The following is a 27,883-nucleotide window of genomic DNA, read 5'->3' on the forward strand; positions in this document are numbered from 1 at the left end:
TCATGCGCACCGCGCCCGGCGCGGAGTAGGGCGACGGTTGGCGCCCCGCGCATGCGCTGCGGTTGGGCGGCGGTGCTGCCCACCGTAGCGGTGGGGCGCGAGGAGCGGCGGGAGCTCGCCGTGCCGCGGCGAGGAGGTCAGCGGCGGGCCGGGCAGGGGCGGCGGGCCGTGCGGGCAGGGCCGAGCGAACCGCGCTTCAGCGGTGGCGGCGGGCGGGCGGACGGCGCGACGTCATGACGTCATTGAGGCGCCACCGTCGGCGCCGCGCCACCTGCCGGCGGGGAGGGGGCGGTGTCGGCCTGTGGGGCGACTGCGGTGCGGGGGGTGACGTCACCCGGCCGGGCGGCGGGAACAGATCCGAGCGGGATGTGCGGAGCTGCGGCTGTCGGTCCCGAGTCATCGGCTCCTCTTTAACGGCCCAGTGCTGGGCTCTGTGGGAAGGAAGGGCGTTCACCCCCCAGCCGTCCCTCTGAGGACTCCCAGTTAGCAGTGTGAGGAGCCGTGACTTGTGCTTCCAAAAGCTCCGACCCTGCCAATAGAAATACCCTTTTTTTTTTTTTTTAATTTCTTGTTTTGATGCACAGCAAGGACTCTTCTTGAAAGCCCTTTTCTAAGCAGAATGTGTATTTTATGTAATTTTACTGCTTACTCAGTACTGTTCCCTTTACTGGAACCTCCACGGTATGTTGTTGTCAAGTCCTTTGGTTTGGGTTCTGTTTAAATCAGTAACTTTCCTGTTGATTTCAGTCCTATCAAGTACCCGTTTCTGGAGCCCCAGCTGCGTGTGCCGCTGATTGGCGTGCTGCTGTGTTTGCATACAAGCAGAGGGCATTTGCACCTGAGCAACCGTTACTCTTTATTTTTACGTTACTTCCCCTTTATCCTTCCTTAGGAGGTATAAAATAAAAATCTGTTCTTGGCGAAGGCTTTTATAAACTCGGGTTGGTTTCTACAGCGTCCAAAATGTAGAGGGACATTTTGTCATGTAAGTAGCGACTTAAATTAACGTGTGATGGAGTTTTTATTGGGTCTGAAGTGCTTTACCATATGTAGCAGGCACTAGCAGGGGGAGGCAGAGACTTGAGAAGTGTGAGCACAGTACCCTGATGGGATATAAAGTAATGTAAGGGGTGGTGGCAGGCAGACGTGGACACTGGCCAGTGCTAAGGTTGCTTGTTACAACCTGTTCCTAGCTATCATTTTCTTGCTTATATAGGCTTGCAATAATTTGTCATTTCCCATGCTTCCACATCTGGTTTTGTTACCCTTTTCTGGCACAGGAAAGCAGTCAGGGGCCAGGGCTGGGGCTTGGTACCTGACTCTCAATGCCTGTTCTGCACTCAGTTGTTTTCTCCTCCTTGCTGTCCTCAGTAATAATGGGATTGTGCTTCCACAGACAAAGAGAACCTGCCCTGTGCAGTTCTGGCACTATGACTTTGTGGAGCAGTGTGTGTGATGAAGGTGCTGCTTAGCACAGAGTCCAGCAAAGAATCTTTAAAGAAATCTATGGAAATTCCAGATATTATGCTGCGGACACGCCGTGCTGCTCTCCATCAGGAATGGGAAACATTGGGAACCTATAGGAAGATTTTTTTATTATAAGATTTGGTCTGGAAAAATCCCTAGGGATTATCTTTCTGGTGTGGCTTCCAGAGCAAACACTACAGAAATTCTTTCCCTTTGCAGTGTTTGGACTGGCACGACCCAGAGTTTCACTACCAACCTCCACATCTTCAGGCTGCAGCTTTCAAAAAAAGGGGATGGGGCAACAAAACTTCCAGTGCCAACTTAACAGCATGAATCCCAGTGTCTTGCCAGCACTGTAATTAGCACCCTAGATCCATACACCATGGCAATTAACTTGCTTCTGAAGACTGTGGAGATAGATAACGGTTGCTTTAGTCCTCCTGTTCTTTGTCTTCCCTTTAAATGAAGACCTGCCTTACAGGCCCAAGACCACTCCTATGTTGATCTTGCTGCTGGAGGAAGTGGGAGCAGGTGCTCCTGCTCAGACAGGTGCCACCCATCCTGCAGCACATGCCCCATGTTTCCTGCTATGGGGGTCCCACACTGCAGGCAGGAATGCTGAGCCTGGCAGGCTGCTGCTTTCGTGGGGAGAGGAGCTGCTGCAAGATGTTGCAATTTGTGCTGTCACAGAAAAATGAAAATCGCTTGGATTGGTCTTTGCCTTACTTCCTAGTGCTGAGTAATCCCTGTAAGAGTGATTGCTCTTGTATTTGTTAGGAAGACCAAGAAATTGCTCACAACGTAGCATGGTGCTTTCCTTTTGGTGTAGTGTGGGGCCTTCTGTTAGTAAACAATTGTGGGGTCAGCCCTTGGGGATGATGTGTAGTGCTTTGGGGCAGAAGGGGAGAAGGGACAAGTGGTGTTGAGGCACACCTGGCATTGCTCTGCTCCCAGCCATCGTGACGTATTCTTGGGGACCAAAAAGGCAGGAGAACTCTTTCTGGGCAATTGAAAAGCAGTGAGCAGACAGGCCCAGGTGGTGCAGATCTGAAAGTTCAGGAGAGGTGGTGTTAGGTGGTTGGGTTGCTGCTAGAATTGCTTTCAGTTGGTGAGAGAAGCTGCTCTGGAAGGTGGGAGGGTAACAGATATATTGCCTGGTTTTTTCCTAGAAGGATTCTGAGGCTGAACTAAGTAATTGCAAACATGTCAGTGTTTGAAGTGTCCTTATTGAAGTGGTTGAAATGATTGTGGAGTTCTTTGGAGATGTCCATCATTGTATGTTTTTGTCTCAGTGGGATGGTTTGAATTCGTCAGCAAACCATGAAAGAAAGAGCAAATTAATACAGTTTACATAGAAATCCTTTGTGAAGGTTCAGGGAATACTGATGGGGATGGGGAGGGACCAGGAGGGATTCTCCTGGGAAATGAGACAATAGAAGGACTCCTATTTTAGAGAACTGAGTCTGGAAGATGTGATACGTATTACTTAATAAAGTATTAAGTGGTCTAAAGAGAGTAGATTTGGAGCTTCTGTGCTGCTTGTCTCATCAACAGACAGTCAATGAAGTAAGAAGGGAAAGAGACCTGATGTAAGAGTGTTGCTTTCTCTGGGAGCTCGTTCAGCAGATGCCTGTGGCCATAAAAACTGCAGGATCAGAAAGGCTGAGCGTGCTGTGTGGATGGACGATGATGACACTGAACACTGGGGGATGTTTTAAGAATGAGATGTTGCCATTCTGGTTTTCAAGAAAGTTTCTAGGAAACAAAATGAGTCCCAAATGGGAAAGGCTATGACAGGCTGTTTGAAGGATCGTAGGATAACTCGGGCTGGAGGTGACCTCAGGAGGTCTCTGGTCCAAGCTTCTGCTCGCCCACCCGTGGCTGTGAGCAGTTGCTCAGGGCTCTGTCCATCCTATCTGACCCGTTCTGCCTGCTGGGCTCTCAGCACGTGGCACTGGGGCAGTGGTGCTGGGCTGAGCAGACCTGAGCGACGTGTGCAGGTCTCCTCCTTACTTACACAGGTCAATGCCATTGTCAAAACACAGCACCATTGGAACGTGTCATTTCCTTCTCCCTCCTGTCACACCCTGGAACTGTGATCAAGAAGAGCAATCAGTGCAGTGTACACTAAATCTCACCTTCTCCTTTCGTTTGTCAGGTTCCATCTTCCATTCTTATTGATCTTGCTTTGTTCTGATCTGATGACCCTCATTTACGTGACAGGCACAACTGGGCTGAAGATTTGGCATCTAAGTAGATTGGTAAGTGCCAGCATTTATTTTATTTGACCAGCTTCTGTGACTTGTAGAGTCCTAAATCCTTCCAAAGTGAATTGAAAGCTATACTGAGAGCAATTATTTTCAAAGCCATTACTTTTCCAGCTCTACAAACTCGTGCCAAAACTGGCTGTCAGGTCACACCGACAGTAGCAGCATCGGAAACACTGAGATGCAGAGCAGGAGCCTGGGCATGCAGGTCTGGAAAGGGAAGAATAAGACATAAATTGTTCGTTAGTTTTGCATTGTTTCTGTGTTTGACATGGTCTTCATGGGGCACTGAACACTGATTGCAAACACAAAAGTGCAGATCTGTTTCAAAATTTACTGTCAGGCACTGGCCGTAAATAAGCTGACAGTACAAGTGTGTCTGTGAGAAGTATTTAAGGCCGTGGAGGATGTGAGATTCTATTTTTCTGCACACGCTGTCTCCTACTTAGAAGAAAAAGGTTAATTTACAGCAATAACTGCACCAAGATTCTGTCCAGGAAAATGAAATTTATGAACTGGCTACATAAAACTTCAGTTTCTCTCTGGCAGGAAATGACTCCAAGATTCACAGCAAAATCCTCTGCTCGTTCAGGAGGCTGTGTCTAAAATAAATAAATCCATTAACATCTGTAATTGCTTATAGGAAAGGCTGACCCATGAAAGTGTGTAACCAGCATTCCTCAGCCTTGCCTGTCTGCAGCCAAACCATTTGAGAAAACAATCTTGCCTGTGTTTTTCCTCCTCTTTGAGTCTTTCGGTGCCCAGAGCTTTGCTGGAGAAACTGAGCTACAGTTGCTGCCATTCCAAGTGAAACACTCTGTTAGAAAGAATTAGGTTTGGGGAGCAGTATAAAACCACTGGTAAAATAGCCAGAACTGTAGTGAGCTTAGGACTGGGAAGAAGAGGACAATCAAAATGTCTAAGAATAGAGATCTAGTTTTAATGTTGCCTGGGGATTGATGACATTTCCATCTGGATATTACAGCTAGTGCTCTTCCAAGTAATTCATAGCTAGTATAGCTATTTTACTGTAGCTGAAAAAGATGAAGAAACCCTGCAATATCATTTGTTTAGTCTGTTTACCTTGTGTGTTTGACAGCAGTCTGTGTGACATGGTTAGTGCTGTAGTTTACTGTGTACTCACTGGAGGAGTTGAGTGTTAGCAGGGGAGCTGGAGCTGAACGTGAGCAGGGCATGGGGGCCAGAAAAGATGAACGTGCCAGATGGAGTTTTTCTAAGACTTGTCCTTGAAACCCTCTTGAAATGCAAGAAATTCCCTTTATTTACTTCTCAGAAAGAAGTGAGGCTCTCCCTGTTAAAGGTGCACTGTCACAAGTGTAAGTATGAATTTATTTTTAAGAAGAAGCCCCTGGGCAGAAGCTCACCCAGTATCAGATGCATGCTTTCAAAGCTTTCCTCTTCTCTCCTCATGTGGCTTGTGTTGGCTGTAGTACAGCTGTAGTGGTTTGAATCAGTACATGCTTGTCCTATTATTATTTTGGACAAATTTGGTTCTCCCCTGCCCTTTCACATCCTGCATGTGTATATGACACCCCACATAACCCCCTTGTGTATTTCTTTGTTTCAGGGCTTTCCTAGGTGTCTTTCTGAAGCCCTGTAGCATACCAACAAGAACCTGTGCGTGCTCTGCACAAACTGCAGTGTTTACTTTATGGTCTAGAGACATCTGAAGAGGCAGATTGTCAGTGCAGTATATGTGAAGGCAAGTGGGGTCTGTGAAGAGAGAATATGGCTGCAAATTAAGTGTGGAAGAAAGAACTGTGGAAACGATGAGGAAATGCCCACTGCTTTGACCTCAGTGAATTCTGGATGTCGGAGCTCCCTGAGGGGATGGAAAAGGTCATGTAGGATGCACACCTGAGCTGATTCTGCTGTCTTCTGCTGTCCTTCAGTCCACACAGTGTCATTAGGAAGCAGCGTTACTGGAACCTGCAGGCCAATGGATGAACAGGACAATGATTTTAAAGAGTTGTGGGCAAATCTTTTGGGTAAAGGGAAGAAAAAATCTGGGGATACTGAGGCAGCAAAGAGGGCTCAGAAAAGATCAAAGAATACTGCAGCAAAAAGCAGAGTAAGAAGAGGCAAAGCTGCTGCTAAGAGCCAAAACCATCACCTCTTTCCATCTGCAAAGCAAAAAAGCTTGCTTCAGGATTTGGGTCCTAGGATACAAACACTGGGGCACAAAGCAGACAGTGACACTGTGGCCTGCAGTAGTGGTGACACTTCAGAAGGGGATGGAAGCAGAAGCCCTTTCCCTGCCAGCCAGCTGAGTTCCACAGCCAGTGACTGTAGCCAGGGGACTCTGACAGGTGAGTCAACCAAAACAGAAAATACACTAACTGATAAGGGTGGAGCTCTTCACCTGGAGAAGACGATTAGCAGCACTGTTGAAGGAGTTTCCATCTGCACTTAGTTACGTAGGCTTATCTAGGCGTTTAACCCAACAGTGTGCTATGTATAGATGATGTAAAATGCTTCATCTTTTCTCAGATGTGGTGTTATCACAAAGGAATCTATTAGGAAGTCATGATTCAGTGATTTTCACAGTGTCACGCCTGTGGAGGTCAGAGCAAAGAACATCAGGAGCCATCAGGACATTGTGCATTGGGAAGAACGGGGCTTTAGGGCTGTGTTACCTGTTCTTCTCACTAATGACCCTAATGACCTTCAGACAAGGTTTTTCTTAATATTCCTCTCTGAAGGGGATGGAGAGGTATTTGAACTGCATTGCAGCAGGAAAGCTTGATACTGTTACTGTGGTTATCAATCACAGAGTCACATAATACATTGAACATGAACACATTGTTCAGTTCTCTGTCTAAGAATAAGTGTTGCAAAGCTGAGCCTGGCTTAGCCTGGCTTCCCATCAGCTCTCTGGGCAGCTCAGGGATGTGTTTAAGACTGACTGGTAAAGCTCTGCTGTTTCTTTCCCCTTCCAGTAAATAGTCGGAGTGGTTGCTCCCAAACAACGTTATCTTTCCATCCTGCTACACAGCCAGGGACCTGTTCCTCACCCACCTCAAAGATTCCACCTCTCACAGGCTCCAAGGTGCGGGTGGCAGAGCTGGTAGTGGAGAGAATGCAGCAGTTCAAGAGAGTGGCACCTGATCAGCTAAAACACAGCACAGATTGTAGCTTGCCAAAGTCCTTAACCAGCGGAGATTTTGCTGGTGAAAGCCAAGAGCAGAACTCAGCAGAGAATGGTAAGTTTGTCCTCCTTGCTTTTGTACGTGCAGAAAGAGTGCTGTGGGTTGGTTAGAATGGTTGCCTGAGAAGGAACCCAAGATTCCTGGGCTTTGTTCCCAGCTAGCCCAGTGGCTCATTGCACATGCAGTGCTCCAGATCTCTTAGAAAACTTGCTTTCTCAGTCGTTAAAGGACTGTCCATTCCTTTCTCCCAGCTCCTTCCTGAGCCTGAATTAATTTCATGTTAGATTCTGGAGCGCTAGTTGATTTCTTGGAAGCAGGTTGAAGTTCTGACGGGATCAGTCCACTGTGTCATCCTTCCCTCGAGAAGTGAATATGACTCACAGAATGACCCCATCATTGGTAGCCCACCAAGAGCTCTTCAGAGCTAGTATGTTCTGTGCAGATGAACTGAATTCACAGAAATTTTGCTCTGCTTTCACTCGTTTCTTTGTTTATTTATTTTATATCAAGGCCCTCTTTCTGCATCAACACGAAATCTGTGTGGTTATGTATAAGACCCCAATTCTTCGTAGCAACTTTAGCTAAAGCTTACCTGCCTTGGCAGTGTGATGTGCTATGAATGCCACCTGCTGCTCCCAGAGTAAAGTAGTTCTGTGTTATTGAAGGAGTGCGTTTTGTACATTACCTTGTGAGAAAAAAGATGTGAAGGTACAGGAGGAAGATTGTAGAGCTGACTTCTGTGTGTCTGGTTTAGTAATGACAAGTGTAATAACTCCCTGCCTTTCATACAGGGTTCTTCATTCTCTGTCTTAGCTTATCATGTTTCCTTTCTTTTGCCAGATCTCTGTGATCTTCAGTGCATGCAGCATGACGGTGCTCTGGCTTTGGCCCTTCAGCAGGAAACACAGAAGGATTCCCTGGAAAGCCTGGAGGATGCAGGTTTGTTCTTCTGTCAGATCTGCCAGAAGGATCTCTCAGCTATGAACTCAACGCGACGAGAGCAGCATGTTAACAGGTGAGGGACCAGCAGCATGAGTCCTTTCTGCATCTTCTCCCTGCTCAGCCAGCTTAGCCATTACAGAACATGGTAATCTGAGAGGTGACACTGACCTTTATGGCTTGAATTAGCAAGTTGCTTTGATCTCAAAGCAGAAGCTGATTGTCTTGCCCTGCAGGGCTTCTGCAGAAACGTGTTAAGGCAAATGCTGCTTTTATCAGTAGTGCCTTGGAGGGGCTGTGATTGTGAAGTGGCTAGCAGAAGTAATGAGGAGCTGTTATTGCAGGCCTGCCAATCTCAGTCCACAAAGTGATATTTTGCTCTATTTTGCTAAAAATGGTTTTCATAAGGTCATTTAACGTGTCAGTGCACACCTGAGTTGTTTGCTGAGGGAAAAGTATTCAGAAAGAGGGGAAGTTGCATTACAGCATTTGTCATTGAGAGTGGAGAGGAGAAGAGAAGGCCTTATCAGAATGGTGAGCAACTAAGCTGAAATCAGTGCCCTTAATTGAGCAGTTTCCTTACTTGTAAATATCAAATAGTGTTAATACATGATGTGCAGATGGCTTCTTGTAGATTAGCAGCCTGTTGAGGAGGTATCAGAAACAGCACACTTGAACAATTGTATTGTCTTAATGTCAGCACTTTAAGAGGCTGAAGAGTGATTTGATCTGCCCAGTTCTACAGCTTGTTTTTGAGCAGCTCACATTCACTTGCACTGTCTACAGCTGCATTTTTGGAGGTGCTGCTGCTGTTTCTGTCTTCAGATACTTGTTGGGAATGCAGATGCGCTAAAGCAGTGCCAGTGTCAGGAATAGCTTTGAGAATTGTCTTTCTGAGCTGTTAAACGTGGTCATACAATGAGATTACAGGGTTATTGGCTGCAGATTTTTTGATGGCAGTCTTCATCATAAGACGTAAAGCTGCAGATGGATGGATGTCTTGGCAAACTGGTAATCACCAGTCCTAGGACATCAAGAGTGGTCTGTTATACAGCCCCTTGTCTGCAGGTTCTGTACTTTATGTCCTAATCAGGGAGTGATTTTTATAGCATGCTTTGTAACACAAACAGGTACTGCGTATCTCTTTGGAGAGGAGGGAAAAAGAACCTGTAACTTTTCCACAGTCTTCCACATACCAGAAATTATTAGCAGTTAATTGTCCAGTACTCTAGAGTGCAGCATTCATTTCAACCACTCTGCTTTTCTGTGGCAAAAAAGCTGCCATTGTCAAGAGAGATGTCTGCCTTGAAGGTGGCTTGCTTTCTCAGCACTGTATGAGGTCATGCCTGCAGAAGTGATCAGTGACAAGAAATAGCCACATTTGGGGTGAGGAGGACTTACTGCCTCTCTGGTAGGGTGATTCCACTTTTAATGGTGGTTTATAAATTAGCTGGAATGTTAGAATGGATGCAGAAAGAGGGATTAGATGACGGACACACAGTACAGTTTTAGAAGTTGATTGCTTGCACTTGCTCCTGAGCAGCATATTGTTAATGTGCCTCTGAGGCTGTGACGTTCAGCTCTCTGTTACATCACAGCCATCACAGCAGCAGGCACATCATTTTGTTAGGGGATGTTTCCTTGGCTGTTAAAGCTGTGAGATGGTTGTACTTCCTTGTCTTCAGCAGGGCTTAAACAGTAGTGTGGATAGTTGTAAAGCTTTGCTGTCGTCTCACAGGTGTCTGGATGAGATGGAAGAAGCACAGACGTCATCCTCCAGCAAACCAGCAGTCCCTGAATGTCCCATCTGTGGGAAGCAATTCCAAACCCCCCAAAGCCGAGTCAGTCACTTGAAACGCTGTGCTGTTGAGATGGATGTTCCTCCTCAGATGCTTCTTCAGGCAGTGCAGATGCAGGTGTCCACGCTTGGTGAGGCACCTCTTCAATTTCCCAGGTATGTGGTGAAAATAGAATCCTAGAATGGCCTGGGTTGCAAAGGAGCACAGTGCTCATCCAGCTCCAAGCCCTGCTGTGTGCAGGTCGCCAACCAGCAGCCCAGGCTGCCCAGAGCCACATCCAGCCTGGCCTTGAATGCCTGCAGGGATGGGGCATCCACAGCCTCCTTGGGCAACCTGTTCCAGTGCCTCACCACCCTCTGAATGAAAAACTTCCTGCTAATATCCAACCTAAACCTGTCCTGTCTTAGTTTAAAAGCAGTGAGATGCAAAGTGTTCCTTTGTCCTGAGAGACATTGACCTTGCAGTCTTTGGAAAGAACTGTAGAAGCAAGGCAGGCTCATGTGGGCCCAAGTCCCAAGAGGGTGCTGCTGCACAGCAGACTGGGAGTGCTTTTTTTTTCTTTCTCTTCTTTTTGCGAGTTTGTTTTCATCCTGCTTCAACTTTGTTTAATTGTTGCCTTTTCATACATATTTTAAAGTGTTCAGGATAGAGATCACAGGTGTTTAAAAAACACACGAAACTTCAGTCACTGTTGTGGTCTCATGCTTACCTTCTCAAAGTAGGGTTTTCTCAAGGTTCTGTAGGTAATAAGGAATCTAATCTCTGCTGGGAAAGAAGGCACTCCAGATAGTTTCTCATTATCCCAGAGATGGGGATCACTCTGATGAAGTAGAGCAGCTTCTCTGAAGTGCTTGGCATTTCTTGTCTCTGACTCAGTCATGCTAAATTGAGCTTCCTGCTGCATTCTTCCATTTCAGCAATCAACCAAGCAGGTCAAAGCGAAAAGTCTCCTCCAAAGAGGACTCGAAGAACAAGCAGAAGAGGGCAAAAATGGAGACTAAGGATGAAGATTTGCTGGTTGCTATGGCGATGTCACGCTCTCTGTTGGAGCAAGAAAAGCAGGAACAAGCAAAATCAGTTACAAATGTGAAACCAGTGACTGCTTTGCCAATCAGATGGAAGCCAGGATCAGGTATGTATTAAAGTGAATTAATGTCAAAGACTGTTATGGAAGGAATGATGTAACTCAGCCTGCTTTTCACTTTCCTGTTGGATACAGGAGGGATGACAGCCCTGTTCATATTTTATTTAATCTGTAAGAGCTTCAGCAGTATGTAGAATCCACACACAACCAAGAAGGACTGCGTCATCTCTGTTGGTTTTAGAGAAATCTCTTATGAATCTCGTGCTTCTCTTTTTTTTCACTGATTGTTTTGAATCTGTAGAATATTGTTAAGATGAGCTATTGTATTTTTGTAAGCTGTGGAAGTAAAAAGAAATAACTCAAAAATAACATTGTTGTTTCTCATGCAGTAGATTTTTCTCATATTCATCCTACTGCAGCCTTGATTGATGCAGTTTCTCTCTGTGTTTTCTTCCCAGAGCAGACATTATGTGTCTTACATGCTGTTGAGCCTGTGCTTTGCTATTTCAGCATACAACAAGGGTTTAGAAAGGAAGACAGCTGGTCAGTGGAGAGTCCTGAGTGCTGCATAGAGAACTTCACTCTTAGTGACCTCAGATCTCCTCCTGCCAGTTGGATTAGGGGCTGGGCACTAGTAAGAGACAGGTAGTAAAACACAGGATTGCCAAACAGCAGCTGTGCTGTGGTTGTGTGGGCTGTGATTTGATACTATCAGTGACCATGACGCACACACATATGCACTAAAAGAGTCCTTCATAGATTTGCTTGGCTGTTTTCTTTCCCTCTCTTTTTAGTGCAGCTCTGGGATCTATCGAAACCTGTTTATATAGGCACCATGCTGTGGGCCTGGGAGGTGCACTGCAGGAATATCAGCTGTAATGGTCAGATTTTGTAGAGATGTGGCATCTTTAAGCATACAGCAGAGCTGTGCAAGCATGAGGCCATTTTTTTGGAGTTCATTTCTCCAATAGGGGTGATGTGAGGCTTCGGACTCCTTGCAGAAATGCTGAGGGCTGCGTTCAGCTTGCAGCTACATTTTGGTTGTCACTGACTGCAACACTTGAAGGAGCTAGCATGTGAGCTCCTCTGCCCTATGTGCTCAGCTGCTTGTTTATTTGGGTTCTTCTTTCTTTTCTTCTTAAAGAAAAAAGGCGACGTAGAAGAGGCCCAACTACCCCTCCTCCATTACTGCTGCAGGATCCAGCGAAGGTGCGCAGAAGGATAGAAGAGAAGCTAGCTGTGCTGCTTGCACAAGAGGTGGAATTCCCTCCCACTCCTCGGCTTCCCACCAGCAGGATTTTGGAGGTTGAATCTGGGAAAGCAGCCTGGCTCTTGCCATTGCCCAAAAACAGGGACTGCTTTTTGTGGAATTTCAGTGCTCTGACGGGACCCTGTGACCCTGAATCATTCTATGCTGCTGGGTTAACCCCTCCAATTGAACCTTGGAAGCCTGTGCAGGTAGGACACTCTTTCGTCCACACTGTGGTTTGTATGTGTCCTAGGTCCCTCACCCTGCAACTTTTTCCTGTTGCATCACTTGATATTTAAATGTGACCCCCTGCCTTTGCATACTCAGTTCTCCTTTACTGTTGTCCCCTGGTTGTGCAGCTGGATTTTGTGATTTTGAACTTTCAATCCTCACTTTTGGAGAGAAACCAAGGCTTGTATTACCCTGCTTTTTGACCCAAACTGCTGTAGCTCATGGAGCATTTGGACACCTCTCCGAGACACAGGGTTTGGATTTGGGTGATCCTGTGTGGAGCCAGGGATTGGACTCTGTGATCCTTGTGGGTCCCCTCCAACTTGGAACATGACTCTGTGTTGTGCTCAGGCAGCAAAGAATTAGGTGAAAAGTTTAAGCTGAAGACTGCTATTTTTGCCTTTCACAGAGAAGGTGAGAGTGCCCAGAATTGTAAAGTGAAGCATTTGCACTTCAGGCTTTCCCTGTGCAACCCATTGACTCTTGGCACATGAGCTTTGATCTTGTTTTCAGTTCCACTGTTTCATTCTGTTTTTCATCCAGATCTCCTGCCTCTTTCAGTGCTCTGTATTTTTATAAAACATGCCTTCACAAGGGACAAAAGTCTTTTAATCTCTCATCTTACTACAGACTTGCTCACCAAGAAGAAATATATTACTTCTCTTCCTTCCCTTGTGCCTTGCTTGAAGGATTGTTCGGTGCTTCTTTTCCAAAGCTACTGTGTGTATATAGGTACTTCTTAAAATAACTTTTTCCCTTGTCAAATTGCAGTGTTTTTCACTGTTTTTTTGCTGCTTAGGGCTACAATAGAGGGACTCCATTCTTTGTGGATTTTCGACCTCTCAAACGAAAAGCACCAGAGAAGTTTAAGAAGGAGGGAGACCTTTAAAATCAGGGCCGTGTTTGCCCGTCTCATTCCTTCCGTTCTCAGAAATGGCTAAGCCATTTCTACTTAGAAATGAACAAAACTGTTTTCAGTGGGAAGCAGAAATCAATCCTGGAAAATATCAGCTCAGAGGTGAAAGTTTGGCATGGTTACTTGTGAATGCAAAAATATCTTTAGATCTCAGAACAGAAGCACCTGGGCAGCTTCAGCTGCAGCTTTTGCCAAACACTTCAGCAATAACGAAATATTTGGATGTTGAATTGGGAACATTTCCACCATCCTTTCTTCTTCCTTGCCAGTTGCCTGCACAGACGTGCACCTTGTGAAACCACTTTTCCTGTATTTTCTCCTGTAGTTCCCTTTTTCCCTTTATAGCTATCTTTCCTCTAGAGTGTCCTTCATAAAATTACAGTTTCTGCCTTGGAAGCCCGAGGTATGCTCTGTAATTCTTTACTAGATGTTCTGAAACTGTATTCTGAGCTCTAAAAATACACACTGCACCTAACTTATTGGTGTCTTTTTCCCCTCTTTTGATCAGAATCATAAACCAGAGGATGCTCTGCCATCAGCAGGATCTGATGAGCCAAAAGTATCTCAGCAAATTCAGCCTGACTTTGGTTCTCATGAGTCTACTTGCAGAGAGATTAGAGACCAAACCTGTGATGAATTCAAGTCAGGCCCTGAAGGAGATGGGCAGATTTTATCTCACAGCCAGAAGGATATTCAGAACCTGCAGGATCTAGTTGAATTGGCCGGGGAAGGACTTACCCTTACTCAGTGGAACCTTGATGTTGGCCATACTCGTGCAGCAGAGCAGGCAGGTGAGTTCTGGCAGTTTCTTGAGCCCTGTCCCTAATTGCTGCAGCTACACAGAGCCAGACTTTGGTTGCACCGTGTCAGGAGAGCCATGACAGCATCCACAGGCGGCTGATGATCCGGGAGGTGATGTTGTGGGTGAACATTTCCCTGCAGTAAGCTTTAGTTACAATCGGCAGACGTTTCTAAAATGAGTCGTAAGCCCCGTCATTGAGAACTCCCAGCAGCAAATACTGCATTTTATTTTAAAATTCCTGTAAGGTTATCAGAGGCTTTTCTGCCAGCACAGAGCCCAGGCATATCCAGTGACAGGGCCAATAAGTTCATTCTGACTATTTGGACGCTTTCTGTTATGTGTGCTGTCTTCTTGTTCTGGAAACAAGAGATGCAAGAGCAGTGGTTGGTCCATTGGTACACAGACCTGAAGTTTATCTGTACCTGCACAGGTAAAAAAACACAACATCTGCTCTAACCTGCCGCTCATAGTTGCACACAGTGCACAGCTGCACTTTTTAGTGTCACCCCTTACAATGGCCTGGGCTTTTAGCAGGGTGTACTGTGTGTCTCCTGGTCACTTGTGAGACAGAGCATGGTTGATGAGACCACCTGTCTGCCTGCATTTTCTCTTGGGTGTAATATTCCTCATTTCTCCAACTAAGCTGCAGCAAATAATTGCTGGTCCTGTAAAACTTGTGCTGGGTTTTCAATGAAAATACAGGTTCCTGGGTGAGGGAAATCATTTCTGCACATAAGTGTAAATTGTGCATACAGTAATGCAACTGAACCCATTTCTGAAGACATCAATTCCTTCTGTTGCTCCTCATCCTGGTCTGTGCACAGCACATGGATCAGGCTGTGCAAAACTCCTCTCATTTCACTGCTGCCTCTGAGCATTTGTCTAGGTTGAAATGCAGATCCAAGATGCACTCTCCCTGTCTGCTGGGGTTTGTCCCATCCCACTCTGTGCCTCGTTTTTTTTCCCACTGGAGGAAAACCAAGATATGAAGTGGAGAAGCGTGCTGTGCTCAGCAATTCCTCTGTTTAGGTGAAAACCTCATGCACAGAATGGTGCTCACATACCCACAGCCTGTTGCAGCACAGAGCCATACCCCTCTGAGAAAGGCCTGGGGGACAAGCTGGGTGCCAGCCCAGCCAGGCTCACTGTAGCAGTTGTCCTGGGGAGCTGCTGTGGCAAAGATTCTCTTAGGAGATCTTACATCACTCTGTCTCAGTAGGAAGGTGTTCATGATTTGTGATCCACTTTTTCTTCTTTGAGGAAAAGAACTGAGTTCCAGTGATATTCCATGTACTGGTTTTGTCCCTTCACTTGAAGAGAAGAGATTCCTGACACGCAGCTGTAAGAAAGTAAGGAAAAACCTTTTCCCCACCCTTATTTTGTGTTTGCTTACTGCTGTAAAAAGGAAACTATAGAATTTGTGCAATTGGTAGAAATGTGGAATATTTCCTGTTCCTTTCTATGGAAACAGAGGTACTGAAGGTTCAGTCTCAGGGATGATGATGGCACAGGTGAGATCAATGCACATGGTCTTTCTTTGATACCTATAGGCAGACCTGTGAATTTGTCTTGTCCCACCTAACGAGAAAGATGATTTAAAATGGCAGGTAACATAAAGCCAATATCTGCATTGTTTATATAAAGAGAATCAGGCTAAACCATTATGTTGAAGCATGAAAAGAATTTGGAAGCAGGGCTGTAGCTGTACTGCTATTGGTGCTACTCTGCTTGAATTCCCAAGCTTTATCAGAGCACGTTAGCTGGAGCCTGGGAGAGAGAGGGTTGCCTGCTGCTTCATCCAGGCTCACATACCAGTGGCTCTGTGGTTCTGAATGGAGCTGTTCCTTTTCTGTCACCTTCCTCTCCACATCATGCTTACCAGTGGGAGAGAATCATTGCAAGGGCTGACCTAGGCTGAATTATTAGACATAGAAGCCTGATAGATGGGATAACATGCAGTCCATGATGAGTGCTTCTTAGATGCTCACATTAGCAGCAGAAGAAAATCCTCAGTTGTGAGAACATGTATCAGAGGAGCTAGGTGAACAACCAGTGTGCTCTCTGTGGTGAAAGCCACAGGCCAGAAAGTCACAATTTCTTATGAAGACAGTAGTGTTCTGTAGATCACATTGAGCCTGGATGTCCCTCTCCTTTCTCCTGTAGATGTACAGTCAGTTTTCTTCAATTAAAGTTTGTTTTTAAAAAAGCCCTAACTCATCTCCAGGGGCATCTCATGAAACTTACCATCTTTGGTTTGCTAATAACTAATTGTGCCATGAAAAGGAATAGGAATTGGTGCCAGGTGAATTTTGGTGCCTTGAGAAGACAATTTTGTGTTGAGCATGTAGAATTCAGAAATTTCTAAAAGAAGACAAATCTTTGAGGTAATAATCAAATAAATTTGAGCATCCCAATTACTTGTTATAGAAAGTCTAGATGTTCTTTGAAGGTGTAAAAAAATCCATGGCAAATAAAACGTGCTGTTTCATAAGCCTCTGAGCATTAGAACAAATGCCTTTAGCAGTGCAAGAACCGTTCTGATCCTGTGGCTGGAACTCAGTTACCAGCACTAATGTGATGATTGACTGTCCAGATCGAGTTTAATTCCATGATTCCCAAACAAATGAAGAGTTCATTTGACAGTGAGAGAGATTTGTGCTTCATGAACACAACAGTGGTAAGCACGTAGAGCTAATAGATCCACTGCATTAGTGACACATCTCCCTGCCCCGTGCTTAAAAGCCCTGTGACATCTGTAGAATCCAGTTTGGTTGGCTTCTGTAGGAGAGTGCCTTGGTGATTTCTCTTACAAGATCATGTACCTGCTGGAGCTGTTTTTACACCAACCTGTTTACTTTGCACAGAGAATGGTGCAGCCAGGAGGCTTTTAGTCTTATTTAATTTCCCCATTCTTGATTTGTAATTTTAACATCAGCAGGAAGGCTGTCCTGGGCTGGCTGCCTGGAGCACAGCATCAGGATCTGTGTTTGCTGGCTTCTTGAGGGGCTGTCTTGCAGGTATCCACCTACCAAGAATAAGAAAGCAAGAAACATGAGATTAATTTCCAGGCTGAGCTTCCTATCTTCCTCTTGGAGGTCAGTCCACACCATTCCCAAGCACACGCAGCCTTTGTAGGCCACCTACGAGGTCTTGGAAGAAGTGTTCTGCTGTGTGCTGCTATTTGACTGCTCGTTATTACTGGCTGCCTGCAAACACGTGCTGGAGCAAGTAGAAAGGTTGGATTTCCACAGTCCAGTGTGGAAACCTGCTAATAGAATAAAGAGCTGTGTTGTTCCAGGTGGAAGTGCATCTCATGCAGATGTTCTCTAGAGCAAGACTTGCATTTCTTCAACTCTGCAGTAGGCTTAAAAAGCACAAGGTCAATGACTAGTGTGCTGTGTATGAACTGGTTTTCACTTGCTCATTCTCTTAACTGTGAGCTGAGATTATCTCCTGCTTCTCTGAAGCAGTGGGCGCCTCCAGAGGCACAACATTTGCCTCCAGGGGTCTGAATCTTTAGAGAATTGCCTGGGGTGAGTTTGTACTGGGAGCAGCTCCAGAGCAGAAACCGTGTCTATCAACCCTTGATATTGTTTCTGCCTTTGGCAGCATGCCCCAAGCCTCATGTTGCCATTGCCATTTGCAGTCACAGGTAGCTCAGGCAACAAGCCCTCCTCGAACTTCCAGCAAGGTGTTCTGGAACTGTAATAGAAACTATGAGTTTCTGATGTTATTGTTTGGGGGCTTTTTTGAGTGGAGTTTTCAGGAGGAGTTTGTGTAACAAGCATGTAAATTCCTTTCAGCTAGATTACTGCATTAGTTTTATTGCATGTGAGCCCCTTGCTGCAGAGCTGCTCTTCTGAGCTGTCACTGCCAGGCAGTGAATGAGAGGAGAAAGGTTCACTGCCCCATCGCTGAGTCACCCTCTTTCTTCTTACTCTAATTACAATGAACTGAGCTCCAGTCCATCAAAGTGAAAACTACAGTTTCCTAAAATGAGGTGAAAGGCAGCAGATCAAGAGGCCAACAGGAGGCAGTGGCTAAACCACATCAGGAAATGGTTTGGCAAAAATCTGATGGTGATAGTGTGCAAGGCAGAGCGAGGAGAGAATACAGCACAGCTGCCATTTGTTCACCATTGCCAGGCTGTGAAGAAGTAGAAAGGAGGAGGAGAAAAACAAATCCAGAAATGTCTTACAGGCTTGTCTGCTTGTTTCACCTAATGCTGCTGCTTATCTGCGGAAGGCAATGACAGCACATCCAAAATGGGGCCCACAGTACAGCAGTGCTGACAGTCTGGGTAATTCTCGTGTCAGGGAGGTGTGTGACAGCTGTGATATGACTTGTCTTTGTGTTCATTCTGTGCTCTAGTCCTCCCTGAGGTCGCTGGCTGCAGATTTCGGTGCAATGGTCAACAACCCCCACTTAAGTGATGTCCAGTTCCAGGTGGACTCTGGGGAAATCCTTTATGCCCACATGTTTGTGCTGTATGCACGGTGTCCGCAGGCCATTCAGACTGTAAGTACTGCTGATAAGTAAGTACTCCTGTGCTGTAAGTACTCCTATTCTTCTTCAGCAAAGCCCACACCTACAGTCGGTGCTGCAGGTCCTAATGGCAGGTGCCTGCAGACATGCAGGCAGATTCACCCAGAAGGCAGAATCCTGACAAAGTAATGGAAGAACATAGTATGTTATCTGGAGAAATTATAAGGAGGCAAGGATCCTTACTTACATTCTGCCCACAAGCAATGCAGAAAACTTCCAAGGTGCCCTGTGCTTTTGGGTGTTACATTAATACCAGTGCAGACTCCATCTTAGTATCTCCTGCCTTTCACCCAGACTGGGAAGGTTGATTATGGGTTAAAGAAATTCTGGCAGTACTTGAAAATAACCTGCACAGGGGTTCTGTCATTGTCACAGTTGCTATGGAAGTAGCTGCACTGAACTGGGCTTTTTGCAGGGATAGTGCATGGTTCCTGTGTCCTTGGAAACATTTTGGGTTGATTAGTTCCCCAGTTTTCAGCCTTACTGTGAAATTTATTAAGGGATCTTCACAGCCACTATCAAATGCGCCTGGGTCCACAAATCAAAAGATTTAAAAAAAAACCAAACAAAACAGCAGTGCATTAGCCAGACTTTCTTATTTCCCTGCAACTCTATTTGGCTTCACTGTTCCCATCAGCTGTTTTCATGGGCAGGAATCATTTGCATGAGCACAGTGGTGAGGCTGACCCACGCTCTGTCTATTTTATTCCTGCAGAGGGTTGGTTTCCACCAGGTCCATGTCTGCAGTGTTTCACATTTATTTTCCGTGCAGATGCTCTTATTTGTTGAAGCATTCTGGTAACAGTGAGAAAGTAATTAATCAGAGTTGACTTTGGAGCTCATAATGCCCCCTGACTTTGAGGAGAGTTTCAGGTAGCACATTACATGATTGGACTGCAAAGGAAGTGAAACCTTACTAAACTGGAGAAATGTTCTCAGCAAAACCTGAAATCAGATTGGACCCACACAGGTAGTGATCCAGTTCAGTGACACAGGGTTTATCTGGTGTCTCTTTTCCTGCAGGACACCGGGAGAACTAGAGATTTGTCCAATTATCAAGAGTAGGTAAATTCAAAACAGCTAATACTCTTTAATAAAAAGTACAGAGGAAGCTTTCCTGTGAGGGAGGTGTAGATAACTCTGGAAGCTGTGCTCTGGGCAGTAACTGGATTCTGAGGCAGAATGGAGAACTCAAACCATATTTTGCATGTTTAGCTAAAACGAGTGGTCAAACTTTATCCAATCTAACAGCTGTAGAGTCAGGAAGGAAAGAATTTGTTCTGTATGAAGCTCTTCATAACTGGTCACGTCAGGATCGGGTCCTGGTCCTAGGCCAAGCCTTTGGTGAATGGAAGAAATGAGCTGACACAAATATGAATATTAGCATTGATACTCCTTTGCTAGCAACTTTTTTTTTGTTGTCCTCTTACCCCAGGAGGGCTTTACTTGTTTTTCTCTTCCCTCAGGTTCACAGTGAAGGGTTCTTAGTGGAGGAGGATGGCAACGCGCAGATGCGCCGTGTGCTGCTGAGTGATGTGACAGGAGAGGCAGCCCGTGCTTTCCTGAGGTACCTGTATGCTGCTGATGCTGACATCCCTGCTGAGGTGGTGCCCCAGGTGGGGGCTCTGGCTGCCAGGTTTGTATCATGAGTTTGTTTGGGATCCCTTCTTGCTCTCAGCCCACAGACCCTACGCAGACCCCACAACCTGGGCTCTTCTCTTGTAGGTTTAGTGGCTAAAAGTTCCATAGTCCTCTATAGCATTACTGCCCTCATGTTTCCCACAAGTCTCTCTTCAGGTTGAGTCTTTGTGAGATTTCCTTTTTCAGTATATGTCTGTCACACCTTTGCCAAGAGTTTTGTCTCAGGCTCTGTATTGACAGCTGATGTCAGTGATGAGAAGCATGCGTAGCATGTGTGATTCTTAAAGCATTACACTCTATGCATGTGCAAACTGAACACTTCAGAGTGTGTGAGGTGCACAGAGCACTAATGTATTTTGTCAGCTATGCTCTCAATTATGAACCTGGACGTGCACTGAGTAAAGAATCTGGAATAGGAGCAGCTGAGACACTGATGGCTGGGTCTTGCCTGTGTGTGTGCACAGGGGTGCCTTGTCTGCCATGCCGTGGGGATTTCACCAGTGCAGTTGTCAAAGGGGTTTTAGTCATGCTTTTAGAAGGTTTGATTGTTTGTTTGTTTTTAAAAAAAAGCAAGAGTGAACCTGATGCTTTCATGTGACACCTGGAAAAAGGAATTCTGGGTGTTGGGAGCACACTGGAGCTTTTATATGTTAGGAAATCAACATCCTCATGCAGATCCTTCACAGGGCTCACAGGAGTGACCAGGCAGGGAAATACTGAAAGGGGGAGGTATTAACATTACTATTATATCCTTGCAGGTTTGGTGTGAGGGAGCTGATGGCAAACTGTGAAAATAACACTGGAGAGAGTCAGATGTCTTCTGGAGTGGATTCAGATTGTGATCTGATCTCTGTGACAGATGACAAAGATTGTGAGGACAGAGCAGAGAACTTCCAAGACCTCTTGAAGTCTATGTGGGTGGGTGAAGACGAGGAAGAAGTAGCTGACCTCAACCAGGAATGCCAGAAGGAGGATGACAATGCGGTGGGTGAACAGGAGCTGGAAGAAATCTATGAGTTTGCTGCAACTCAGAGAAGGATGATTCAAGGTAAAACAACACCGAGTGAAGGAACTGACTGCAGTGTGTGCAGTGATACTGAGGCAGCCCAAGAGATGAACCAACCAACTGAGGAGCAAGAGGTGAAGAGATCTGTATCTTCTTCAGTAAGCAGTAACTTCAAGGATTTGAGGGATAACAGTGATGTGGAAACATCTACATGTGCCTTATCTGCAGAAAAAGAGAGAATGCAGGATATAAATAGATGCAGAAGCGTGAATGCTACACAGATCACTTCTGTGCCTCACCACAGAGAACCTCAAAAGAGGGATGCAGCATCCCGTGGTGCCACCACTGATGAAGGGGAGACTGTAAGGAGATGCGAAGGTGGAAAGGACTCCAGGTCATCTCAGGCCTCACACGATGTAAAAGGGGAAGATCACTGTGAAAACGAGTTTCTTAGCTTTGCCATTGATACTAATATCAATGACAGTTACGAACACTTATTTTCTGCAACTCAGGGAGATTACTGTGAGCCTTCCCCAACAAAAGAAGTTAGTAAAGTATCAGAAGCTCTTGGTGAAAAACACGTTGATGTCAATGATTTTCATCTGCACAGCAAAACACAGAAAGACTTTTCTCCATGTAAAAATGGTTCTTACAGGAGTCCTCCTTCCAAAGCTTTTGTGCCTCTTTTTCCTGCTGTTGGATCTTCACCTCTGTCTCCAAAATCAGACAGAAAGCTTGTGAGAGAACAGATGTCAACACCAAAACAAACAAAAAAATCATTCCCACCTGATGAAATTCTTTTTCAGAAGGCCAACGAGCTGGAGACTGCATCTCCACCAGAGCTTCCCAACACTGATTTAAACAAGCATGTCCCAGTGTTGTCAGCACCAGTTATCAGAACTCAGGATCCTGCAGCTCAGGGGAGCAAGAAGGGTGATGTTATTGTTTTATCTTCTGATGATGAAATGGAGTTAGAAGACAAGAAGTCACCAGAGTCAGGCTCTGTTCAGAAGAAAGTGGAAAGCCCTGAGCAACTGAAATGTGCAAATAGAGGATGTGGTCCTGAAATACCAAAACCTGAACACAACACATCAGTTGCTGAAACAGAGCAGAGATCACTGCAGATCTCACACCTCGTTACAGATAAGGCACACGTAAGTAATGATGTGAAGATGTCCACTGAGTTGCCTCCCAGCAGCCACACAGATGCTTGTACAGAGGGTGAGCAGAGCCCAAACCTGAGCCCAGAGAAAATGCTCAGTCACGAAGTGTCTTCAGGTACTGACAGCTCCTGGCTGGTGCCTGACACACCAGTTCTGACCAAAAGCAGAAGTTCCTCAACACAGACCCACGTCACAGGTAGTAACTCTTCCAGAAGTCCAGAATCTAAAGTCAGCACAAAAAGCCTAACAGCTGATAGTAGTAACCGTGAAATGGACAGAAGTGTAAGTGTTCATCAAGCAGCATTGTCAGACAAAGATTTGCCTGTGGAGAACTGTGTCAGTGAAAGAAATCCTTCCAGCAGCCCAGAAGCAGGGTCAGTTTTTGAGAAATCTGCACCGCTTTCTTCAGCGGATCCAGTTCTCGCCCTTGCTCACACCAGCTCACAAAGCAAATGTGATAATACCTCATTTTTGTCCAAATCTGTGCCTCCATGCCATGGGAAGTCAATGGAAGATAAATCAAACGTCAGCGTGGTTGAGATACAGGACAGTGAGGGGGAGAAGGAAATAAGTATAGTGTCTTTGAGCAGTAGTGTCTTGCTTGCTGATGAGCCTGCAATTCCTGCTGATGACTGCTGGCACAGTAAGTATCTGTCACCAGTCAGAGCTAACAGCCAGGACTCCAGACAGAATGGCCATGCAAACACCAGCGCAGCCAGCAGCCCCCAAACTGACCTTGTGTGTGAGCAGTGGGAGAGCCCAGACCAAGCGTGGGAAATTAAGGGCAGTACTCCTCTTCAAGGAGCTCCTGTTGGCAGAAGAACAACTTTGCTCCGTCTTGAAAAGAGTCCCATTGAGGCATGTACACCACGGGGCAGCAGAGCAAGTTACCTGAACTCCAAACTCTGGGATGAGTGGGATGGAGAAGAGGAGGAAGATGAATTTCCAGAGGTGCTTCCTCTGTCACAGAGGGTATCAGCAGCAGCAGGTGCAGATCCTATAAAGACTCCTGGTGAGAGCTTGCATTGATACTAGTTTCACTGCAGTAGGTTAAATTGTTTTCATTTAAAGTCATTCCACCTCTTGTTCACTTGATATGCTGGTAGGGATTTTGGCTGCCTGATTGTAGTTGTCAGGGCCAGACGCAGAGATGTACAGTCATCTTCTATAGCTGGGGAGCACATATCTAAATGTGAGGTTACTGGAGCACACCTGCTTGTGTGTCATTCTTGCTGGTTCTTTGATGATGTCAGTGGTCACTGCAGAACCTGCGGGTACCTGGAGGAAAAAAGAAAGGAAATAAACCAACCAACCATAACCAAATCAAAACAAACAGTCTTCAGTTTGCGTGCTGATGGATGTGTATTCACTGTAGTACTGGGTTTCTGTACAGTCTGCTGCTTTTCATGCATTCAGGAAGCGATGCTTGTGCTTACATCAGGACATCTGGTAAGCAACAAGGTGCAGCTCTCTAGCACAAGTGCAGTGGGTTTCCTTGTATTGAAGGTAGCTGGGCTGAGCACTGATCCCAGCCCGTGGATTTGCTTCATGCATGCTTTTCTGCAAAACTCTGCTGATGCATGATTGTCTTGACTTCCATTGCCTTCTATTTGCTGTTTCTGGGGCCTTGTAATAGATCTTTGAGTGCTGGCAGATACCTGAGTGCACGGCACAGCAAGAAGTCAGCATGGCACACGTAAGACTGAGAGCCACAGTCTTTCCATCTTTGCACCCGCTTTGCCCTGGGATCCACAGGAGTTCAGCCTTCTTGAAAGCCTGATGGTGCACAGAATGCTAACATAACCTTTCTGGTCCCAAGAACTTAGAAATATTAGTATTTTACATGCGTTGCACTTGCATGGTTCCTTCCATCTGACACCAATAAATGATCTCACAGTGCCTAATTAAAATATTGCTCTGTACTGAGTGAGTAGTTTAACCAGTGCTGACAGCATGACCTGCAAAACTGGCTGCTCTTCACAATGGCAGCAAATCTACTGATTCATCAAATCAATAACTCAGGACCCCAGGAGCTTGACTTGCTCAGTTTCTTCTTCATCAGGTCTCCCATGAAATTTCCTTCATGGAAAAGAACTGCTTCATGGAATTCACTAAACACTTTTTTCACTGCCTTGCGAGAGCTGCCTGTTCTAACAGAGCCCTGAATGGCCTTTGTAGTCAGACCTGACTTAAATCTTGATGTGAACCATTTTCCATTTTCAATTCAACAAAAAGCAAGTGTCCCACTCTAAAAAGCAAAAGAAGTGTCAGCTGTTCCATCCAGTATGAAGGTGAGTAGTAAGTAAAAGAGTTTGTACTGCTGCTTAATTATTATATAAAATTAAAATATCTGCAACTAAGAATGAGAAATAACAGCTATTTTAAGTGCTAAGTCTGATCGTGGTGATTTCATTCTGCTGCAGAACCTGCATGTCAAGAGAACAACAATTCTCCCAGCACTCCAGTGACACCAATGCCATCTTACTCCATGATGGAGACACCACAGCTGAAGGAGGAGTTGAAAAGGTTAGCGTTACCTCCGTGAGGTAACTCTTATATAAACTTGTGAGCAAGTAGTGTGAAAGGAAGCAACTGGGATGAAAGAGAAACCTTGGTGAAGCTCTTCCAGCTCACCACTGGAGTTCCTCTCATGAGCACCTTCCTGAGGTATGGCAGTGGAAGGTGCAGCATTATCTTAGCCTAAGCTCTTACTTTTTCCTTTCAGATTTGGAGTTCGTGCTCTCCCAAAACGCCAGATGGTGTTGAAACTGAAAGAGATATTCCAGTATACTCACCGGGATGGGGACTCTGACTTTGAGGATGAAGTCCCCTCCTCCCAGCCTCCCCAGAAGTCCCCTGCCAAACGCTGTAGGCAGTCAAAGGCAGCTCAGACTACAGGTGGAAAGAGTCCCAAAGCCTCGAAGTCTGTGAGCAAAAGGAAGCAGGTTGCAACAGGTTCTTCAGTGCTCCCTGTAGGAAGGAGAGAGGATGACCTTGTCGGACCCTCTAAAAAAGGCTGTGCAGCACCCAAGCAGAGAAATGAAATGATACATCATCCAGAAGGAAACAGAGAGCAGAACAGGTCAGCTGCATCTCCAGAAGGATGGTCTCTGGGAGCTGAAGGTGAGGAACCAATGCTCTCTGCATCTCAGAAGTCTACAGTTTCTTCGGGGGATGGAAGCGATGTCTCCTTCAGTTCACAGAGGTAAGGGAGTAAAATACTGAACAGAGTAGTCAAAGATGCAAGACAGAGATGAGCTAGGAGCACGGCTAAGAGGTGAGCGTCTCCGTGGCCTACAGGAGCCCTGCTGCTTCCTTGGGTTTGTCATCTGAAGGTCAACACCATCGTGTAAAATAAATGAACTTTGGGCTGTTTGCTCTAAATCCCAGTGAGCTGTTCTATTCCCAGAGCACAAAAGCTTGTGGCTGAGGCCACAGTAGGCAAGGCCCACGTCTGGCATGCCCAGTCACTGCTTGTCACAACAACGAGCATTGGCTGGGAGCTGCATTTGGCATAGGGAAAGGAGAGCACAGCAGTACTTAGCAGAGAAGGCCGTGGTACAGCAGCAGTAGGTGCTGTGGGTCAGAAGCAAGGAATGCCAGCCAGTTCCAGGCCTCAGTGAGCAGGACTGGAGCTGTCATAGCTGGAATGGGAAAGTTTGTAGAACGTGTGCCTTGTTTTTCACTCAGCATGTGTACTGGTATCAATCTATGATCCCACAGATGGTAGTCACAAGGGCTGGCCACCAGCTATGTAGGAAGCTCTCGTTCTGCTCCTTGTGGCTCGTTCTTTCTTTGATTTCGGGTACACTTGGCCTTCTTTTTAGTTCTTATGTGAAGGAATTGGAGGCCTATGCATTTGCATCTGAAGAGGAGGAAGAAGAACTTCCAGCATCCCAGGCAGCAGCTCGGGAAGAAGAAAAACTGGAGGCAGTGAGGTGCTACATCCGCTCAAACCCAACCCTGTACGACAGGATTCTCTTCTATGAGCCCATTGAGCTGGCTGACCTGCACGCAGAATTGAAACTGAACGGCATTAAGATTTCCAAGGCAAAGCTGCTGGACTTCTTAGATGCTCAGTGCATCACCTTTACCACGGCTGGAGCCCGGAAAGAGAAGGAACAGAAGAGAAAGGGGAGCAAAAAAAAGAGGAAACGATACTGAATGGATGCCACTCCTCTATCCTGAAAATTTCCTTCACAGAGGCCTTCCTCCTAAGGTGGAAACCCTGTGCCAGGCTGCTCCTGGTGGAGCTGGTGTGATCGGTGGGTGCACTGCTCCTCCTTGTGGCCTGCTGTCCAGATGACACGCTGGAAAACGGATCTGAACTGAGCTCCTGCTCTCAGCTTTCCTCTGAGCTGCACAAAATCCTCTTTCAGGAGCCTTTTTATGTTCCCTGACTTTCATCCTGTGCATTCTCTTGTCTTTCCATTTTAGTAGTTTTAGATCCCCAGCTTCTCTTCTTGTTGGTGCTTCTGAGATGGCTGCTTCCTCCAGTGGTCCTTGCCACGGTCCTTGCCCTGGCCTTGGCCTGAACCCTTTTTGTTCCAATATTGAGTGGAATAACCCATGTGTGTTTCATAAGTGGCTGCAAAACGGTGCAGGTGTTTTTGTGCTCTGTTTGTGGTGGCTGCATCACCATAGAAGCCATTGAGGTTTGAACGTTCAGTTGTGTGCATTCACTTTGCTGAGATTGGTGCTAAAGAAATTACCAGCTCCATTTTCTGAGTACTGTTTCACTGTGTCATTGTAGCTTGACTATGTGACATTTGTGACCAATGGATCTCTCAAGCAATTCTCACACCCTGATCTAAAGCCTCTTTGTGGATCTGTCTTGTCATTTCCAAACTGGACCAATATTTGGTTGGAAACTGTCTGGGACTCTTGGGGAAGTCTTGGACACTAAATAGTCATCTTATTTATTAACTTCTACCACACCTTTGGATTTTTCTCTGTTCTGGCAGGTCTGAGTCTGCTGAGTCTCACTCACCAAAATAGACATAACAGTTAAAAAGAAAAAGCTTGATTTCTGAATGTATTTATGTATTTGGAACATACTTTTTTATTTTATTATTTGATACAGCACTGCCTTGGTTTTATTTGATTTCTATACAATAAACAATTTGGAAGGAAATAATGCTAAGCTATAAGTAATGTCTTCTGAGGGACTTTAGGGATGGTTCTAAGCAGAAACACTGGGTCTGGTTGAGAGCAGGAGGAGCTGTGCACTCCGTGCCTGTGCTGATCAAAACCTGAGCAAAAAAACTGGAGGAGGAGCATTTGTGCCAGGTGCCCTGCAGCACAGAGAGGTGGAATGGGAGAGATCAGCCTGCACTGATGGATGGTGGATTGGTGACCTGGAGGGAGATGAGCTGCACAGGGCGTCAGGAACGCGTGGTCCAAAGGTAAGGGAGACTGCAGGGAGGGCAGGAGAAAGGGGGGGGGTCTTCCAAGAGGGACTGTGGGATGGGTCTGGCCTTGGAGGGGAAGGGGACATGGGTAACCACAGAGGGCCTGTGACCTTCCTTCTCTGTCAGGCGTTGCTGTGGCATGTGTGATGGCATAGGGACCTTCAAGCAACACTTTCTGCCATCTCTTGTGACT

The 27,883-nt window shown here is 45.9% G+C and overlaps 1 protein-coding gene across 6 annotated transcripts; it reads left to right on the forward strand.

The window, feature by feature from the left end:
- SLX4 (SLX4 structure-specific endonuclease subunit) lies at positions 1-27,683 on the forward strand. Of its 6 annotated transcripts, none has more exons than XM_048961909.1 (16): positions 1-136; positions 3,626-3,728; positions 5,323-6,064; positions 6,695-6,958; positions 7,745-7,919; positions 9,582-9,797; positions 10,560-10,774; positions 11,871-12,184; positions 13,631-13,913; positions 15,185-15,273; positions 18,296-18,442; positions 19,936-20,105; positions 20,869-23,291; positions 24,703-24,805; positions 25,005-25,484; positions 26,107-27,683. In XM_048961909.1, exons 3-16 carry the CDS (start codon positions 5,695-5,697, stop codon positions 26,441-26,443), a joined length of 5,586 nt encoding a protein of 1,861 aa, XP_048817866.1. In that variant the 5' UTR covers positions 1-136; positions 3,626-3,728; positions 5,323-5,694; the 3' UTR covers positions 26,444-27,683. The 6 variants fall into 6 exon arrangements, 5 of the variants coding, with proteins under 5 accessions (XP_048817866.1, XP_048817871.1, XP_048817867.1 ...); XM_048961914.1 differs by having other exon boundaries at positions 15,191-15,273; XM_048961910.1 differs by lacking the exon at positions 1-136 and adding an exon at positions 370-681.
- Positions 27,684-27,883: the final 200 nt, after the last annotated feature.

This window comes from Lagopus muta, chromosome 15 (assembly GCF_023343835.1).
Source record: "Lagopus muta isolate bLagMut1 chromosome 15, bLagMut1 primary, whole genome shotgun sequence".
Classification (NCBI taxonomy): Eukaryota; Metazoa; Chordata; class Aves; order Galliformes; family Phasianidae; genus Lagopus; species Lagopus muta.